This window comes from Malania oleifera, chromosome 1 (genome assembly GCF_029873635.1).
Source record: "Malania oleifera isolate guangnan ecotype guangnan chromosome 1, ASM2987363v1, whole genome shotgun sequence".
Lineage (NCBI taxonomy): Eukaryota > Viridiplantae > Streptophyta > Magnoliopsida > Santalales > Ximeniaceae > Malania > Malania oleifera.
This window is the reverse complement of record NC_080417.1, coordinates 74,924,776-74,944,183: the sequence shown is the minus strand read 5'-3', so window position 1 is coordinate 74,944,183 and position 19,408 is coordinate 74,924,776. Positions and strand designations below refer to the sequence as shown.

The window sequence follows — 19,408 nt, the reverse complement described above, 5'->3', positions numbered from 1 at the left end:
TTAGTAAGCAACTTCCCTTTCAAGCCGAGCCACAAAATGAAAGAGTGTTTGGGAATGCTGCCACTGTTCCAGACTTTCTTGAACCATGGCACTCTAGTTCCTTTGTTTCTCCAACAATCATAGCACATATTGGAGCTGTTATGCCCCATATCCCACCCATTAAGCAGGTTAATTGCTGCAGCACTATGCCATTGTGGGCCAACATTGCATATCAAGCCTTTACAATATGGAAGTTGTTTTATTCAGTTTTCTAAAGGATTGCAGAACTGCCACTTTGCTAATTTTCCAACAATTTTATTGAGAACTTAGAAAATACTTTTCTTTCTTTCTTAGTTTGTCTGCATATATATTGGGAAATTGAGCAAGATGGGACATTTGTAATTATGTGGAAAATTGGAATGGAAAATGAAAATAGTTTTCCAAAAGTTAGAAGGTCCTAAAATATTTTGGTAATATGGTCGGGATTGTTAGCTTGACCATGGTTTTAAGTAGCAATAGTGGGTTGCATAATGTAGCAGTAATAGGTGTAGTAGGAAGGGGGAGTAGCATATGTTACATGATGGGAAGTGGCTGTAATGGCCATGAATTTTTTTAAAGTGCACACAATCTTATTTTTATTGATTTGTTTGCATGTTTTGAGTTAACTCCGTCTGTGATGCACTTAATGTCCTAATTTTTACACACACAGCCTGTCACAGCAAAATTTGTCAGATTATTATGATATGAATCCTTACCGAATATTTGCTGTGGCGTCCCCTACGAGCGACGCGTTGCACTTGTACCATTCGGGTGTAGCAAAAAGTGGGCGAGGGTGTGCTAGGTCGTCGCCCCGAAGTGACAAACTGTGTCGGCGCCTGAGTACGGTGTCAAATATGTGAGGGTTCTTGCATCATTCTGGACGTGGGCAGGTAAAGACATTAGTTCAGGAAACTAGGATTAGATTAGCAACTTGGAATATAGGGACACTTACGGGTCAAAGCATGAAAATTGTTGACACAATGATCAGAAGAAGAATTAATATAATTTGCCTTCAAGAAGCTAAGTGGGTGGGGGAGAAAGTTAGAGAAATTGATAAATCGGGACTTGAACTTTGGTACATTGGAAAAGAAAAACATAAGAATGAAGTACGAATAATTATAGACAAAAACTTAAAAGATAGCGTTGTTGATGTAAATAAAGTAAGGGATAGAATTATAAAAATCAAGATGGTGTTAGGACAAGAGATAATGAATATCATTAGTGCTTATGCTCCTCAAGTCGGCTTAGCAGAAAATCTTACGAGACAATTTTGGGAAGATATGGATAGGATTATACAAGGCATACCAAGGACTGAGAAAATATTTATAGGAGGAGATCTGAATGGACACATTGGAAGGGATGATAAAAATTATGAGACAAAATTGTCTGGGAAGATGATCTTAGACTTCGCTGTCATATGATTTTAGTATAATGAATACTTGCTATAAGAAGAGAGAAGAACACTTAATAACTTTTAAAAGTGGACAAAATAGAAGTCAAATAGATTTTTTTTTTTTTTTTAAACTAGGAGGGTAGATCGTTTATCATGCAAGGATTGTAAAGTTATTCCAAGTGAAAGTCTAACCACACAACATAGAGTCTTAGTGTTAGATATATGTATTAAAAAATGGAAGAAAAATAATAAAATAAACCAGTTTTAGAGAACTAGGTGGTGGAACCTAAAAGGATAAAATATAATAAAATTTAAAGATAAAATGATCAAAGATGAGGATGGGACTATAGAGGATGGGATAGATACGAATACTCTTTGGAGTAGATTAGTTAGCTCTATTAAAAGATAGCAAAAGAGATTTTAGGTGAATCAAGAGGAAGATTCTCGAATAACAAAGAAGGTTGGTGGTGGGATAAAGATGTACAAAAGGCTGTAAAGACAAAAAAAATTTGGTATAAAATGTGGCAAAAATGTAGAAAGTATAAGGAGGCAAAAAAAGATGCAAAAAAGGCCGTTAGTGAAGCTAAATAAAGATAATTTAATAGTTTGTATGATAGATTAGATACAAAAGAAGGGGAAAGATATATTTTTAAACTTGCTAAAGTTAGAGAAAAGAAGAGTAAGGACTTAGGAAATGTAAAATATATAAAAAGTGAGGATGATATTGTCTCGGTTATGGGTGTAGAAATTAAAGAAAGATGGCGAAGTTACTTTAGTAAGTTGTATAATGAAAACCAAATAGAAGGCTTAAATTAACTTAGAATTGTCAAATGAGGAAAAAACTAAAAATATGAGAATAATTCGTAAAATTAGAGTTGACGAAGTTAAGTTTGCACTAAAAAAGATGAAAAATGGGAAAGCTATGAGACTAGATAACATGCCAATTGAAGTTTGGAAATGCTTAGGTGATAATGGAATTATATGGTTAACTAATTTATTTAATACAATTATAAAAACTAAGAAAATGCTTGATGAATGAAGGAAAAACACTTTAATACCTATATAAAAAAGTAAAGGAGATATTCAAAACTGTAATAACTATCATGGAATTAAACTTACGAGTCATACGATGAAACTATGAGAAAGGGTAGTTGAACAAAGATTAAGGGTAGAAAAAAAAAGGTTAGAAACAAAGGTCTCAGAAAATCAATTTGTTTTTATGCTTGGGAGATCTACCACAAAAACTATATATCTTTTAAGAAGTTGGCGAAAAGAAGAGGGACTTGCTTATGATATTTATTGACCTTGAGAAAGCATATGATAGGATACCTAGGGAAGTTCTATGGTGGGTTTTCTAAAAGTAAAGGGTGTATGTAGTAGGTATACTAATGTCATTAAGGACATGTACGATGGAGTAATGACTAGTGTAAGGACTATAGATGGAGAAACTAGAGAATTTCCAATCACCATAGGTGTACATCAAGGATCTGCTTTGAGTCTTTATCTTTTTGCTTTAGTGATGGACCAACTTACTAAGAGTGCTCAAAAGGAGGTTCCATGGTATATGTTGTTTGCAGATGATATTGTATTAATTGATGAAACTAGGGACGTAGTAGAGGCTGAGTTAGAATTATGGAGAGAAGCTTTGAAATCTAGAGGCTTTAGGATAAGTAAAAATAAAATGGAATATATGAAATGTAACTTTAGTAATGATAGGAGATTGGAGACAAAGTTAAACTTGATGATGAAAAAATAAATAGCACTTGTAGATTTCGATACCTTAGATCTATTATGCAAGTTGAAGGAGAAATTGAAGATGATGTAATGCATAGAGTTAAAGCAGGTTGGGTAAAATGGAGAAGTGCGTCAAGCGTGCTCTGTAATCGTAGGATACCCTTAGAATTAAAAGGGAAGTTTTATAGGACAATTATAAGACCAGCTATGCTATATGGATCACAATGTTGGGCGACAAAGAAAAATAATATCCAAAAAGTAAAAGTTACCGAGATGAGAATGCTTAGATGGATGAGTGGTATAACATTGAAAGATAAATTAAGGAATGAACATATTCGTGGTAAGTTAGGTGTAACTCCTATAGAAGATAAAATAAGGGAGAGACGACTCAGATGGGATGGACACTTGCAACGTTGGCCACATAGTGCATTGGTGAGGAAGAGTGAGTTAGTTACTGTGGGGGGCAACACAAGGGGTAGGGGTAAACTTAAAATAACTTGGGAGGAGATAGTGAGTAGAGATTTAATATCCTTAAATCTATCAAAAGAAATGGTCCATGATCGCATAAATTTGATAGAAAAGGATTCATATAGTCAACCTCACCTAGTGGAAATTAAGGCTTGGTTTTTTTGTTATTGTTGTTGTTGCATGTTTTGAGTTCTTAACTCTTCTTAGAAAGAGTGCGTATCTATTTAGTATGGACAACAAATTTTACATTTGTTTTAAATTACTATTGAAAGGAATTGTATATGTTTTAATCACATGTTTGATAAATTAGTGAATAAAACAAACATCATTATACGTCTACTAATCTGTTAGGCAAATAATTTGTACAAATTTATAACAAATTAAATGTATTATTTTATTTGTTGAAGTACTGAAAATCTAATAAATTTAGACCAAGAAGTTATATTGTATAATCATAATCCAAGTTTTAAAATTAGAATTTAAAGAAAAGGATAGCCCAGTGCACAAAGCTCCTATGCATGTAGGGTCCAGGGAAGGGGTGAATCGCGGTGGGTATATAAACTGCAACCTTACCTATAATATAATATATAATCATTAAGTTTATCTTTAAATTAATAAATTACTAACAAGTTGAACAAGGAAAAAAACTTGAAAAGAAAAGAAGCTTGAAGCTGAAAATATTGAAAAAAAATATCAAATTATTGTTAATATCAAATTGTTGATTAATGCATACCTTGTGAATATTTTTTTTAAAAAATTATTTTCGTGTCATGATCATTCTCATTATAACTGCGCCTCCCTCTTCACCCATTTTATTGAGAATCATTCATGAAAAAGGGGAAAAAAATGAAAGAAAAATATAAGAATAAGTGAAAAAATAGAAAATATACATTTTTTACCATGACAATCTTGTAGCGGTTATGTAACACAATAGCAGCCATTACGCAACAGTAGCAGCCCCGAACTGCTGCTGCAGCTGTAATTTTTCTTCTGTTGGAAACCTGAAAAACCGTTATCTAATGGCTGCAGCTGCTATTCAAAACCATTCCTGACTTCTTGATGTGGCTGACAAGCTTGACGTTAAATGGCCATATCCATGAGCTTGGTTTTACGGTCTGGAGCAATTTGCTGTCCTTACGTTGGAATTTTCCCCAAGAAAACAAATTTATGTGCACTGCTTCGTTCTTGTACTATAATGAAGTGGGAATTTTTTTTTAAGTCCATATCAAAGAGGCTGTTTGACTTTGTATATTTCTTTTACATGGTGTCCTGCTCCTTTCATCTGAGCATTCTTGAAGTTAATTTTAGGGGCTAATTGCCTGCTTCCATTCCTATATCCTATTACATTGTTTGGACCATATCCTGAGAGATGCTCGGTGGAATTACATAGACACCTGTGCTAGAGGTGCAGCAGTGGTCTCCGACAAGATGCATAGCATAGTGGATGGTGTGCCAATACTTGGTATTTTCTCTAGTATTACAGCTGATCATTGTGATTAGCAAAGGAGTTATTGTTTGGAGAAAGCTTTCGTAATGTGATAAGTCTAGGCACCCAAATTTGCAAATTTTAGATGGCAATGGCTAAGCTCTTCTTGGTAGAGATTGGACTTGCATCTTTAGCCATACTCTCTGTGTTGGTACATTGGCTGCTTTACCAATATTTGGACGTGTAAAGAATTTTTCTAGATCCTAGCAAGAGAATAGGCTGCTCTCCAGGACTCCCTTATAATTCAGTTACTGTAATTGAGCCATCATTAGCAAGTCTGAAATTGAGAATCTTGGATGGGAGTTTGATTCTAGAAGAATTTTTGGTGGTTTTTTGTCAATGTGCAATGATTGTGTAGAAAGATGTCACCCTGCAGTACTGAATAATAGTTGTTATAATTAGAGTGTTAATCCTATTCTTGGACAAAACTTGCTGCAATAGTTGCAAGAAAACATTATGTTTAATTTGCACTACAGTGACTTGTTAGAGGACATTAGTACTCTATTTGCAATGAATCATATGTTTAACAAATTAGTCTTGCATATGTTTCTTGTTTATCATTTGATTTTTAGTGTCTACCATGCTTTGTCAGAAATTTGGTTTGGAAATACTGTTATATCACCTAAATGTGATATTTTTCTCATCTTGTCTTGCCTTTGTCTACAGGATTTTTATAGACCAAAATGGACCAAGTGATATTATGGCTACAGACTTACCATTAGCATGCAAGAAAGGTTTTCAATTATTGAACATAAGGGTAAATGTTTTGTATGCTAGCAGCCTCTGTTTGCATTAATGATGGCTGTTGACACTGTTAGTGCTTCTAAAGAATTATCCAGGATGCTCAGTTACTGATCTGTGTTGCCAAGCTCTGAATGACTCTTGAGTTCGCCGGACAAAACTCCAGAATTCTCACTTCTGAAATATCTTCACCCCAGGCAGTAGGAAGGCACAGCGTTTTTAACCTCATGCTGGCTGATGCAGGCAGTTGCCGCAAGCTACGAGTTAAAGAGTCCTTGTTACCACCGTAATCACTCCATTTTTATGAATCTGGCATGGCTATCTTAAGACATTCAATAGGGATGGATAACCTATCTTGGGATTGTGTCTGCTTTGTTGAAGATGGCATGAGGAGTTTGCAGGGTTTTGAGGAAGTTCTGATTATCCCATGGAGGTCATGCTTGTGACAATACTATCCTGCCAGGTCATGTGTTGGAATTATATGGATGGAAACTTGGAAAATATCTCAAACTAATCTTAGGGGCATCATTTGTAGTGCTTTGTGCAATTGAAGTGTTGGAATCCCCAGTCAACATGGGTTTCAACATTGTTTAATCAATTTTCTGTGCAGGCTTGTGGCTTTCTGTAATGTAAGTCTGATGCAAAAACTGAGATCTTCATGTTTGGCAAATAATGATCTACTGTAGTGGAAGATGCATTGAAGACTGTTGAGCTCTGTAAAATCCTCGGAAATGTAACTTAAAAATGCAGTGGGGGAGGAGAATAAATATGCTGGATGACTATATTGTGCTCAAATAAACAAAAAATAAATAAAAATAAAAAACGAAAAACCCCCCTTGTATTATTTTGCAGGAGTGTTCAAGTAGGCATACGTATTTACTTTTCCCACGATAGGTTGAGATGGGTATCAAATCTTCAATACTTCGCAAAACTGGCGCCCTCCTGAATTGTAGTACATGCTTGCTTGTCGTGATTTGTCTTTTGTTTTCTGTTTTTTCATTTTACTTTTTTTTTTTCCTCATGTTTTATTTTTTTGCTGGTTATTTGTTTTTGTTTTTGCTTTGCTTTGCTTTGCTGGTGTCGTCCTTGCTGTTGGAAGATTGGAGAAAAAGCTTTGCAGACTGTCATTGATACCACTGTTTGTTGAGGTTAGTTTTTCATGATTTTACGAAAATATAATCATGCTAGAGCAGTTGGAACCATAGGATGCGTGTATTCATCACTCCTATGCAAGCAGATGCAATCTAATTTTATGGAAGCCCACTGCGAATTACACCTTTATTATTTTTATTTTTATTTATATATTTTTTGGTGTTTTGGGGGGGGGGGGGGTTGGGGGAATAAATCCTAATATTAATAAAGCTTTGACTCATCTGTTTAGTAAGAGAAATGACCAAGATTATTGTTTACTTTATTGGCATTAGTTCATGAGCTACCTTCTTCAAAGGTTGCTTGATTTGTCCAAAGGGACATTGCGCAATGGTCAAGACACTTGGACTTTTAACACTTCTATGTTTGAGATCCATTGTTCTAATCTTGGTAGAGGTGGAAAGGCATGTAAGATAAGTGAGGAGGTATGCTTTGATATATAGCTTAGTCTTAACAAGCATCCAGAAATAAAAAAAGAAAAAGAAAAAGAAAAAGAAAAAGAAAGAATATGCAGCCATATGTGATTTATTAGCATTACTCACAATAAGATTATATATAAATAATAGTGGGTGCATTAGGTCTACACACCTTTGAACAAAAGGAGTTATTGTGCAGTTATGGGAACTAACAAGATTATTAATATTTTTGAAAGACATTAAAATTTACTTATTTAAAGCTCCAGCTTTGTGTTTGTCAATGGGATCACCCCAAAGTTACCTAGGCCTACCATATGTCAATAACAAGAACAATCATATTCAACATTAGGATATGTCATAGGTTTTATGAAAAACAAGGGTATTTTAAAGAGTAGAAAAGAATGCAGATTCAAAAATGTGCTTTCCTCTTCTTTTGATTAATAGTGTGTGTGTGTGTATTTTGTAGCATAGTGCTAAAAGAATGTTATTTGAAATCATATGTATAGGCTCGTGGACCCCTTCTCTAATGGGAGCTTGAATCAAAATAATAAAATGACATTTTCAACATTAGGCAAAGTGTAAGGTGGTATTGTTTTGCATTAATCCTTTGGCAAGGATCAATATTTGAAGAATGCTTCTCTTATAATTCCAATGAGAGAACATCAACTTGTAGAATTAGGTTTTATGACGGTGATGAAGTGGAAGTATGTTGGTATGATCTTAAGCAGAAGATAGTGTAGGCTTTGGGGGAATGGATAGTGATTGAAGACTTCCTTCCAACATCTCCACCACCTTTGTCATTGATGGTCTATCTGATGGAATCGTTTGAATGCACCACAAGCTCACTAGAATCATCTTCCTTGCCATTTCTTCTTCCTCAGCAGTCACTACTTCAAGAAGTCTCAAATCCTCCTCTAGGTCAAGGTGCTTATATATCCAATTCAGAAAATATATCTCACTAGTATGAGATCTTTCAACATCGATATTCCTTCTTCCTCCAACCATTTCAAGAACTAGCATCCCATAACTATAAACATCAGATTTGTAAGAAACCCCTCCAAAGTTTCTACAATAGACTTCTGGAGCAATGTACCCATAAGTACCACGGGTGTCCATCATCGACACAATACTTTCTTTTCCATGACATAGCTTAGAAAGGCCAAAATCAGAAATTTTGGGGCAAAAGTACTCATCCAAAAGAATATTGTGAGGTTTTATGTCAAAATGCAAAATCCTTGTTGTACAACCTCGGTGCAAGTACTCTAGCCCTCGGGCAATGCCAACTGCAATTTGCAACAATGTTTCCCACGTCAAGTTATGACAATTACTTGGAGATTTATGATCATATATGAACTTGTCAAGAGATCCGTTGGGCATAAATTCATAGAGTAGAGCTCTTCTACTTCCCTCATAGCAAAAACCAAGAAGAGTGACAATATTAACATGGGATGTTCTACTAATGCTAGCAACTTCATTTATGAAATCTTCTCCATTTCTTGTGGACTTTCTTATTAAGAGTTTCACTGCTACAGCACGACCATCAAATAGCTTTCCTTTATATACTCCTCCATAGCCTCCTTGACCTAATTTATCTGAAAAAGAGTTAGTCATTTTCTTAACATCTGAGTACTTGTATCTTTAAAGAGCAAGAGATCCATAATTTCTAAGAAATTCCTTGATGTTTTGTTCATCCTGTGATTTCTTCTGAGAAAAAGCCATTTTTAGGCTTGGGAGGAATGTTTTTCCAGGGCCTTTCCTGAGAATCCAAAAGCCCACAACGAAGACACCGACCATGCATAGGCACACACTAGCTACAATACCTATATTCAAAAAAGAGTTAGCCTTGCAACACCCTTTGTTTCAAATATATGTTGATAAGTAAGAATGTGATATTTAGATTAACAATGGAACAATAATGAATGCATGGCAAAAAAAAGTTTTGTTCCCGCCGCGCCTTGGGGGGTGGGTAATACTTTGATAAACTCAAGTTTAGTTCTAGATACAATTTTGAAAACGTGAATAGGATTCTGAATATAATCGAAACATTATTTGCATTTGAATGTTAAATTATTTTTAGTAGTTTAATAACTAACCATTAAATATACGTATTGAGTTTAGGACATAAGAAAAAAATGTGTCATGAGATATTATGGAATTTATAATTTGCTGAGGGAAAAAATGTCAAATTATAAATGTACCTCATATCAAGTCACTATTTGGAATGTCTTTAGTCCAGTTAGGGATAGTTCAACACCAATTTAGAAGTTAAAAAACAAGGTCAATTTTTTGAATTTTAAACCATCAAGAGCTTGACCTCTATTTAGAAGTAATTAAGTGGGAGCAACATTAGCTTCAACTTTGCTTCGTACAAGTTGATGTAATGGATATATATGAACAAATATATAGAAATATATATGAAGTGTTGATCAGTGTTTTACCTATAAAATTTTTTCGTCGATGACCTGCAAACAGAAAATACAATAGAATTAGAGAAGGCCATATAGAAAAGAAAATGGTGAAAGGAGAAAGGAAATGTGTGTGTGTGCACGCGCGCGTGTGCGAATGTGCATGCGTGTACATGTGCATGTTTGTTTGTTTTGAAAATACTAAAAAATAAATTATAGGAGGTTTAGCGTATGGTAATCTACTATGCTCTCTAATTTGTGAATAGGTAGGCAAAGATTGTGTACTCTTATGGTTGTTCAAATTAATAATGAAATATACTAGCAAATTCTTCCAAGATGACTGTAAATTCTAAATTGCCTAGTTTGACTACCTCAAATTTTACTAATTGATGTTGCTAGGCTTTTCTTTTAATTACCATTTCAACTAAATGCTAAGTGGTAAAATTGTTATTATTTAGTGTATTATAAATTTTCAATCTTCATTGCTTGATAGCAAGGTAGGTTTTTCTACCTAATTAGAAATTTTTTTTTTTTTTTTTGTTGAAAGGAAATGTATTTTGGCGCACTCGTGCACATATATTGAATGCTAAATGATTTTGTCATTTATAACCATCAAGAATTTATGGAATGTTATGGAATTTATAATTTTTTCAAGAAAGACTGTCAAATTATAAATTTACCCCATATCAAATCAATATTTGGAACATTGCTACTCCAGTGTGAGCAACTAGAGCCTCAACTTAGCTTTATACAAATCGATGTAATGGCTAATATAAACGTATAAGTGATTATCATTTTATCCATAATCTTCTTGACATTTTCATTTGCAACTTGAACAACTCTATTCATTTTAAGACAATAAGTAGAAGAATTGTGATGTTGGATCTTGAATTAGTTACACATCTTTTCCATCATCTTCTTGTTTAGAGTGATGGCATTGTATGAAATGATCTATTTTGGAAGATCATATCTTTAAATTATTTATTTCTTGAAAAAAATTAACTATCACAATTTCTAGTTATACTTGCATATGATGCATCCTCAACCCATTTTGGAAAGTATTTGATGACCACCAAAATGAAGAAATGACCATTTGATGCCTTAGGTGGAATTAGTCTAATTACATCTATGCCCCACATTGAAAATGTCCGAGGAGCCACCATGGAATGTAATGGGACAGGTGGAGCTTTCAACTGATATGTATATAATTGACATTTGTAGCATCTTCAGACAAAGTCAACACAATCAGTATCCATAATGGTTTAGTAGTAGCCAGTTTTTAAGATCCTTTTAGCGAACATATGTCCATGTGGTTAAGCAGATAGGATCCTCTATGAACTTCGTCCATGATCTGAGCTTCTTTTTTGGCTTACACACATCTCAAGAGAGTCATATATGATCCTATATAGTATAAAGTATCCCCACTGAGCTAGTATTGCATGAATAACCTATGAATTGTCCTTATGTTATTGTAAAATGCATGTGATGGAAACTGTTGAGTTTGTAAGTATCACTTGATGTCATAAACCATGGCTTCCCATCTGTTTCTTCTTCAATGACCATATAATGAGTAGGATCATTTTGTACATCCACACTCAATGGTTGAATTATTTCTTCATCAGTAATTCTTATCATAAAAGCTAAAGTTACTAATGCATCTGCAAATCTGTTCTCTAACCTCGGTAAGTGCTTGAAGGATATGAATCTAACCTGTTGGACAAGTATCTCAATGAACTGCTGATAATGCATCAACTTTCCATCTTTGTTTTTCCATTCCCCTGCTACTTGAGATATGATAACAGTTGAATCTCCATAAACTTCAAGCTCTCATATTCCCTTTTCTTGTGCAACTTTTAATCCAATTATGCAAGACTTATATTCTGTAACATTTTTGGTATAGGGAAAAAGTTAATTTTGTTGCAATAGGAAACTATTCCCCCTTATGGTGATACCAACACTGCCCCTACTTCACATTCATACTTGTTTGTTGTGCCATCGAAGTACATCTTCCATTAGTTTTCTTCTTCTTCCATAGGTAAGACATCATCATAAGCGAAACTTAGATGAGATGTTCCCTTTTCCTTTATACCATGATTGGCTAAATGGTCAGCTACCACTTGCTCTTTGATGGCTTTAGTTGATTTGTAAACAATGTCATACTCGAATAATAACATGCTTCATCGAGCTATTCTTCTTGAAAATTCTAGATTTTTAAAGATGCACTTTAATGGATCCATCCTAGAAATCAAATGAGTCATGTGATACAATATGCATCCTAAAGATTCCTATAACACAGTTAAATGGAGAATTAATGATTTTGCTAGTATTAATGGCATCAACACTGATGGATTCTTCAAATGCTTTTTGATTTGTCAAAGACTTGTTGGCCTTTGTCATTCTAAATATAAGGATTATACTTCTTTAGTAATTTGAAGATCAGTTCACACGTAGTTGTTGACTAATCTATGAACCAAACAATGTAGTTCAACCTTCCAAAAAATCATTGTACTTTCTTTATAGTGGATGGAGGTTCAAGTTTCTCTATAGCTGAGATTTTAGTTGAATATACCTCAATCCTTTTTTGACTTACAACCAATCCTAACAACTTGCTAGAAGTTGTTCCAAAAGTACACTTAGCTGGATTTAGCCTTGGCTTGTACTTTCTAAATCTATCAATTAACTTTTTTTAGCACTCGAGAATGCTCTTCATCGATCTTTGACTTGGAAATCATGCCATCTATGTACACTTCAACTTCCTTGTGCATCATGTCATGGAATAATGTTACGATGACTCTTTGATATATGATAAACATTCTTTAACCCAAAAGACATTACTTTATAGTAGAATGTGCCCCATTAAGTAATGAATGTGGTTTTTGCTTTATCCCCTTCTGCCATATTGATTTGATTATATCTAGAAAAGCCATCTAATAAAGAAAATAACTTGCATCAACCTATATTATCGACCAACACGTTAGTGCGGGGTCTTGGAAAATCATCCTTTTTGCTCCCTTTATTTAAATCCTAGTAATTAACACACATTCTTACTTTTCCATCCTTATAAGGAACTGGAAGGATGTTAACTACCTATTCCAGATAGTTACAAACTTCTAAGAAACCTACATTAAACTATTTTAACTTCTTCTTTGATCTTCACTTGCCATTCTTGACACATTCTTCCGAGCGTTTGTTTCATAGGCTTACTATTTGGCTATACCGGTATCTAATAAGTTACCATGATGATTTGAAGTCTTATGCATTCATTACTACCAGGAAAGATCCTACTACCTTTCAGGAGGTAGTACACGACGAAGAGAAGGGTAGGTGGATAGGCGCCATGGTAAAGGAAATGAAGTTAGTGTATAAGAATCAAACGTGGGGGGTTGGTGGAGCTTCAAGAGGGGGAGAGGGTGATAGGATGCAAGTGGTTAATTGTTATGTTGTTTTATACTGATAACATGCTAATTGTTGGGAAGATTCCAACTAAGGTTAGTCAATTAGAGACTCTGTTGAGAAAGGAAGTTGACACAAAGGTTTTGGGTGCTGCCAAGAGTATTCTTGGGTTGGATATTTGTAAGGAGAAAGCTACAGGGAGATTGGGGCTATCTCGGGGTGGTTATGTGAACGAAACTGTAGGGAGATTGTGGTTATCTCAAGGTGGTTTTGTGGATCAGGAGTTAGAGAGGTTTAGTATAGTAATGTTAAATTGGTCATCGGTACACTGTTGGCGAATCAATGTAAATTGTCTACCACTCAGTACTAAAAAATGGACGGTGATGTTTAGGACATGTCAAAGGTTTCTTACACCAGTGTAGTGGGGTACTTGGGCAGGCAACAAAATAATCCATCAGTTGTGAGATTCGTGGATGTAGACTACATAGGGAACTTGGATGTGTTAGGGATTTATACTAAAAAACATGCTTTATGTAATCAGTTTTAGTATAGTAGGACTTATACACAGAAGATTAGATCATCAGTTCTTATAGAATATAAGTTTATTGTTCACAATCTTAAATAAAATTGGACACACCATTGGTAGGATACAAGCACAAGGTTTTAATAGGTCTTTCTTGACTATTGGGAATGATATAGTTCCAACTCCTTTTGCTAGTACACTTTGTATGTATTGAACATGACTTTCTTGGGGTAATTGTTTTTATATTGATTATATTAAACAATTAATACCTCATGGTTATTATGAGTGCTTATGCTCTTAATCCTGATATGATTGTTGGACACGTGCATATAGTATTTATTACTTTGATTCATAAAACAGTGAGATTCTTTATGGGTCAAAATACTCGGTGAGTTGGGTGATGACATTATGTGTGTGGTGAACATTAATTATTGATGGAATCCACATCCTTGTATCGAGATTGATGATACTTCCTTGAGGAAGCTTATAAGTTTTGATTGTGTCAAACTCTACAGGTAGATTTTGAGTCTAACATATCAAATAAGTTAAGTGGAAGGTCTCAGGGAATTAATATGTCAATTAATTAAATTGTTAACAATTTAATTTAACAGACGGGCATCTGTAATCTTTACGTGGGGAGAAAAATAAGCATTTAATAATAGGAGCTCGAAATTTAATTTCAAATATGACAGGGAGTGCGATTATAATTCTTTAGTAGTATGAATTATAATTAACGTAATTAAGGATGAATTCGAGTTGGATTAGGAATTCTTAATTACGTGGGAAGCCCTAGTCATATTTTCCCAGAGGTCCCTATTGTAGCCTATATGTGTGTGGTCCATTCAGTAACTAGGGAGAGACAAAAAAAACTCTCATAGAGGCAGACGTTTTCGTGAGAGAAAAACTCTAGTAGCTGCTTACGAGCCCACTCTTTCAAGAGTAAGGCGTGTTCAAGGAATATAGTAAAAGATTCCTGGTTGTCTTCAAGAGCTCGTTTTTGTACTTGCAGATTCGAGATCAAACTAGATAGATCTCGCAAGTATAATCCTAATCACGTAATTAGGGATTGCATGATTTGATTATATTTTTTTGTTATTCGTATGCACTACAACTAGATCTTAAGGCTATTCCGCAAGTCCCTTCAGGATGATAGGAGGCCTACAACAGGGTATGTTATGGGAAGGCTTAATTGTTGGAAGTTCAGGGTACAATCTCAAGTTGTACTAGTTACAAATGGATCAGAGTACTTGGCAGTGGCTAAGGCTATCAAGGTATCATTGCGGTTTAAAGGATTGTTCAAGGAGCTGGGTATTTAGTTAGGTGAAGTTCCTATTACCCCAGATAAGTTCAAGCATCGCTTGGACTTGGTTTACATCTCCAGGTGCTAGACGGGAGGTGGTCCCAATCTATTGGCCCGGGTGGAGCAGCGGGGTTATGCTTTTGGATTTATCCTAAGGGGTGAATATTTGCCATGGTGGAGATTGTTGGGTTTGTGGCTCATATTTTGATTGGAACGCATGCATCAGGAAAGCATCGTGAAGCAAAGAACAAGGGAGAAGTTTGCGGGAAGAAACCGTCGCCGATTTGGGCAGTTATTTGCTTGATGGTTTTAGCATTCAGGGATAACCATTGACGGTTTCACTATAACCGCCAACGGTTTTAGGCAGCTTGCAGAAGGAACACTCTCGGCTTCAAACTGTCAACGATTTGCTGAAACTATCAACAATTTCATTCGGTGTAGATCACAGATTTTGAACAGGAGATCAGTAGATTGGGAGATTTTGGAAGATTTTCCTTCGGGGAATCGCTACATAAGTGTTTTAATTATAGTATAACTCTTCTGTACGTATAGGGTTAGTATATAATCATATTTTTTAATCCTAGTTTGATAAGCTTCATGTAAGCTTCATTGTGATAGTGAAAAATAAGTCACTGCTCCTGTGAACGTAGACAAGTTGTCGAACCACATAAATCAAAGTCGGGACCCCCATAGCCATGGACGTCCTACAGTCCTCATTTCCTCCCTCCAACAGTACGTTTCGGTCCGATATTTCCGTTCCGGTCATGAAACCATTGCTGCGGTTCTTGAACCGGACCAAATCGCTCTTCTTCTTGGATGTGTACACGTATTTTCCCTGGTCTACGGATCCGAAAAGCATTTCCTTGGAGTACGCGCTTTTGGACGAAACGAATATAACGTATCGGGACCTCGTTTCGGATCTAACTTACACCAACTTGTTGGACCAAATGCTTGACGCGGTGGTCTTTGCAATGAGCAAACTCGGGTACCCGGACATTCGGATCTTCATCGCCGAAATGGGTTGGCCCAATGCCGGCGACATCGATCAGATTGGAGCCAACATTTACAACGCTGCGACTTACAACCGAAACTTGGTGAAGAAATTAACGGCTAAACCGCCACTTGGGACTCCGGTTCGGCCCAAAGTAGTTTACCCGGCTTTTATTTTCTCTCTGTACAATGAGAACGAAAAGCCGGGTCCGGCTACGGAGCGACACTGGGGGGTGAAATACCCGAACGAGTCGGCTGTGTATGAGCTTGATTTGTCGGGCAAGGTGCAAGAATACGATGAACAGTTGCCGCCGCCGACCAACAACGAACCTTATAATGGGAAGATATGGTGCGTGACAGCGGAGGGAGCGAATGCGACGGGATTGGCGTCGGCGCTGACGTGGACGTGCGGACAGCCCAACATTAGTTGTGATCCGATTCAGGCGGGTAAAGCGTGTTACAAACCCGACCCAATGGTTCGGGCGAGTTTTGCTTTTAGTTCGTATTGGGCAAAATATCGGAGCTCCGGAGCAACTTGCTACTTCGAGGGTCTGGCTTTTCAAACCACAAAGGATCCAAGTAAGTGGGTACTGGTTAATTAAACGGGCTCATCTTAAATTGGTTCTGAGTTAATTAATTTAAAATCCAATTCAATGGAGTATAATGTTTTTTTTAATACGCCGACCTTTGTAGAAATAGGGCTTAGCTAAGCTTTAAATGATTAACCCTCTTTCTTATGACAATAGCTAGCTACTAAAGGTGTGGCCTCATTCGGTAAGAAGAGCACAACAATGCAGAGGATTCATAATTACATAATGCACAAAACAAAGCAACAAAATAGCTCATTTCGTAGAATCTGAGATGGATGAATTACAATGAATAGAAGGACAAGTTAATAATTAATATAATTAGGGATAGGGGAGATCTAGGAACTTTTTAGTGGTGATGAATTAATAGTTTAGTGCCTATAAACTTTTTAAGTTCTCACAAATAAATATTAGCCTTTTGGGAGGGGGGGGGGGGGGGGGGAGTAATGAGGAGAAAAAGTTCATGATTTATAGGCCAATAAGGATATCCATAATCAATTATATACGCCAAATCAAAGTTGGGTTAAACGATTAAGAGGACGAAACTTGTGTACAAGTTTTGGCTCTTGTTATTCATCTCTCCACTCTCAAAGAGGGGGCCTTTAGATGTTTATACCTATACAAACAATGAAAAAGAAATGGGGGGAAAAAAAAAGGAAGAGAAGGATAGAGTAGAGAACTTGTTTTGTTTTGTTCTTATTTATTTATTTGGGTAGGCAGGAGGTGAAGGAGGTTTGTTTAGTGTGTTCTAATTGCCTAATTTTGTAGCAAGTTATTTTTAAATTATAGCATGTTATAAATTTTCTTAGATTTGAAAAGCACATTAAATAAATTATATTTCCAGATATTATACATGTAATAATAATGTGTCACGGAAGATGTATACTACATGCGTTTTTTAAGTTTCCCTTATCTCAATAGATGTGTTGTGTATCACCCAATTTTTCTGCACTATGATAGTATATCATTGTTGTTTGGTAAAATTGTAGGAATATGATGCATGATCATTTCTGTGCTACAATTTCAGTGCTTGTTTCTAAACTTTAAGATTTATATCTGCTAAATTTTAACTCCGGAAAATAAGAGTATAGAACAAAGAGTAAGGAAAATGATACATGGTTGGTCTAGTGAGCTTAAAAACATCAATATGGACAAAACCAAAGCTTGGTCTACCGCTAAGAAAGAGTGATCTTGATTTGCCAAATGATTTGTTATCTCATACTCAAGCCCAAATCAAACTATTGCAACAAGGTTTTCTGGTGCTGGGTACCAAGATAATTCTATGCTATTATTCTTTTTGACTATTTTTTCGCTAAACAGGCAAGAAATGTTTTCCATGGAGGCTCATGGAATCTTCGAAATTAAGTTTTTCATTCAATATATTCATACCTTCCTTTAATTTTTATTTTATTTCATTCTAGAACTATTTATCCTACCAGGCACGCATAATTAAAAATCATATTTGATTTGTAGAATAAAAATAAATAAAGAAATAAAATCAACAATTAAAGGAAAAAATATGTAAAAATTAAGTAAGGGTTAGATTCTAATGCCCTGTATTTCCTACCTATTTTATTGCTATATCCAAACAACCTGCCCACATCCTCTGTATTTTCTACCAGAGAGAGAACAGAGGAACGCATACCTGCGTCACCGCAAGTAGTCGGAAACGTCCCATTCCTGCAATAGCACGCGAAGTCGCCGGAATCGTACCCGCACGCTCCGCCTGACGCCTCGCATTCATCGCACCCCCTGTTATTTGCATCCCACTGCACCCCAAATCCGCCCCTCAACGCCGAAACCAGGCTTGTTAGCGGTGTTAAGCTCGTCTCTAACTTCTCAGCCGCTGACTGTAAGACCGGTACCAGGACGCTGTAATCGCAGTCGCTGAGATATTTCAAAATCGAAGATGTGGTTGCGCCGGGGTCAAATAATTGCAAGTAGCCGGTGAGGTTCCTATTGTTTATGGCACAACTAAACTGAGTCGAAGCATTAGAGAATACCGAAACCTCACTAGGCAGTGCAGAATTGCAACCGTAGTAGAGAGTGAGGTTCTGATTATACGGAGCGTAGTTGACGATTGCGAAGTCGAGGGAAGTGTTGGCCAAGCTCGCCGGGCAATAGTTGTTCCAATAATCGGATCGGGCGACGGTGAGGGTGTGCGTTGTATTATCAATATTAAGGACTCGGTAGTACTGGGTCGCTATTTTGATCTCCGGCAAATCACCGTCGCAGGCCAGCTCGAACCTAGGGTGGCCGCAGTACTCGGGGCGGTTTCCGCCCCAGAAAGGGTATGCGATGCTCGGAATGTTTGCGCACTCAAACGTTGCGCTGCAGTTCGCGTATCGCTCATCGGCGCACGAAGACGTCGGAATGAGGACGAAGGTTATGATGACAGAGAAGAGAAGAGAGCTTGGGAAGAGATGAGTATGCATTTTCAGAGAGAGAGAGAGAGAGAGAGAGACAGAGGTTGGGGTTGATAAGAATCAAAACAAGACATAGAGTTTTAATTTAATTCTAAAGTGTCATCATAGTTGAAAGGTGGTTTCATTTGACAAACTTGTTAGAGGGTTCTGTGAAATTTCTGCGAGGAGCAAGGCGGGAAGCTTCCATTGGAATGTGAATGGAAGTGCTGACCAGGAGGCGGCATGTAGGTTAGTGCCGGACTTGGTCTCCGTTTTTCAGGCGGCTATCACTGCACGATATTTCACATCTTTTAATTTACATGTATAATAAAATAAATAGAATAATAAAATTGTAAATTTATAATTTATTGGCAAACAGAGAGCGAGCAGACGACAAGTT

The 19,408-nt window shown here is 36.2% G+C and overlaps 3 protein-coding genes across 5 annotated transcripts in view; 2 read left to right on the top strand and 1 right to left on the bottom strand.

The window, feature by feature from the left end:
• LOC131144897 (chloroplastic group IIA intron splicing facilitator CRS1, chloroplastic) overlaps positions 1–19,408 on the top strand; it is a 91,915-nt gene that overhangs the window by 43,875 nt on the left and 28,632 nt on the right. The window contains exon 8 of one of the 3 annotated variants that reach the window (XM_058093841.1): positions 6,940–6,988. The exons of 1 other annotated variant lie outside the window; for it this stretch is intronic. In XM_058093841.1, coding sequence (XP_057949824.1) covers positions 6,940–6,987 — 48 coding nt within the window. In that variant the 3' untranslated portion in view covers position 6,988. Of the gene's footprint in view, positions 1–5,765; positions 6,685–6,939; positions 6,989–19,408 lie in introns of those variants that run through there. One more of the 3 variants, XM_058093867.1, reaches the window with a different exon arrangement.
• Positions 7,893–19,285, bottom strand: LOC131144933 (LEAF RUST 10 DISEASE-RESISTANCE LOCUS RECEPTOR-LIKE PROTEIN KINASE-like 2.1). Its single transcript, XM_058093901.1, has 3 exons — positions 18,249–19,285; positions 9,844–9,867; positions 7,893–8,988 (listed from the first exon to the last, which is right to left on the bottom strand). The coding sequence occupies exons 1-3, from the start codon at positions 19,036–19,038 to the stop codon at positions 8,126–8,128; spliced, it is 1,677 nt and encodes a 558-aa protein (XP_057949884.1). The 5' UTR covers positions 19,039–19,285; the 3' UTR covers positions 7,893–8,125.
• LOC131144940 (probable glucan endo-1,3-beta-glucosidase A6) lies at positions 10,342–17,248 on the top strand. The gene has a single exon (XM_058093916.1). It carries the CDS (start codon positions 15,722–15,724, stop codon positions 16,616–16,618), a length of 897 nt encoding a protein of 298 aa, XP_057949899.1. The 5' UTR covers positions 10,342–15,721; the 3' UTR covers positions 16,619–17,248.

Excerpts from the sequence above, each read along its gene's own strand:
- LOC131144940 (XM_058093916.1), top strand. The coding sequence starts at position 15,722 with ATGGACGTCCTACAGTCCTCATTTCCTCCCTCCAACAGTACGTTTCGG.
- LOC131144933 (XM_058093901.1), bottom strand. The coding sequence starts at position 19,038 with ATGCATACTCATCTCTTCCCAAGCTCTCTTCTCTTCTCTGTCATCATA. Across the intron at positions 9,868-18,248 it reads GACTACTTGCGGTGACGCAG|GTCATCGACGAAAAAATTTT; the intron begins GTATGCGTTCCT and ends TTCTGTTTGCAG. Across the intron at positions 8,989-9,843 it reads TCGACGAAAAAATTTTATAG|GTCAAGGAGGCTATGGAGGA; the intron begins GTAAAACACTGA and ends CAGATAAATTAG.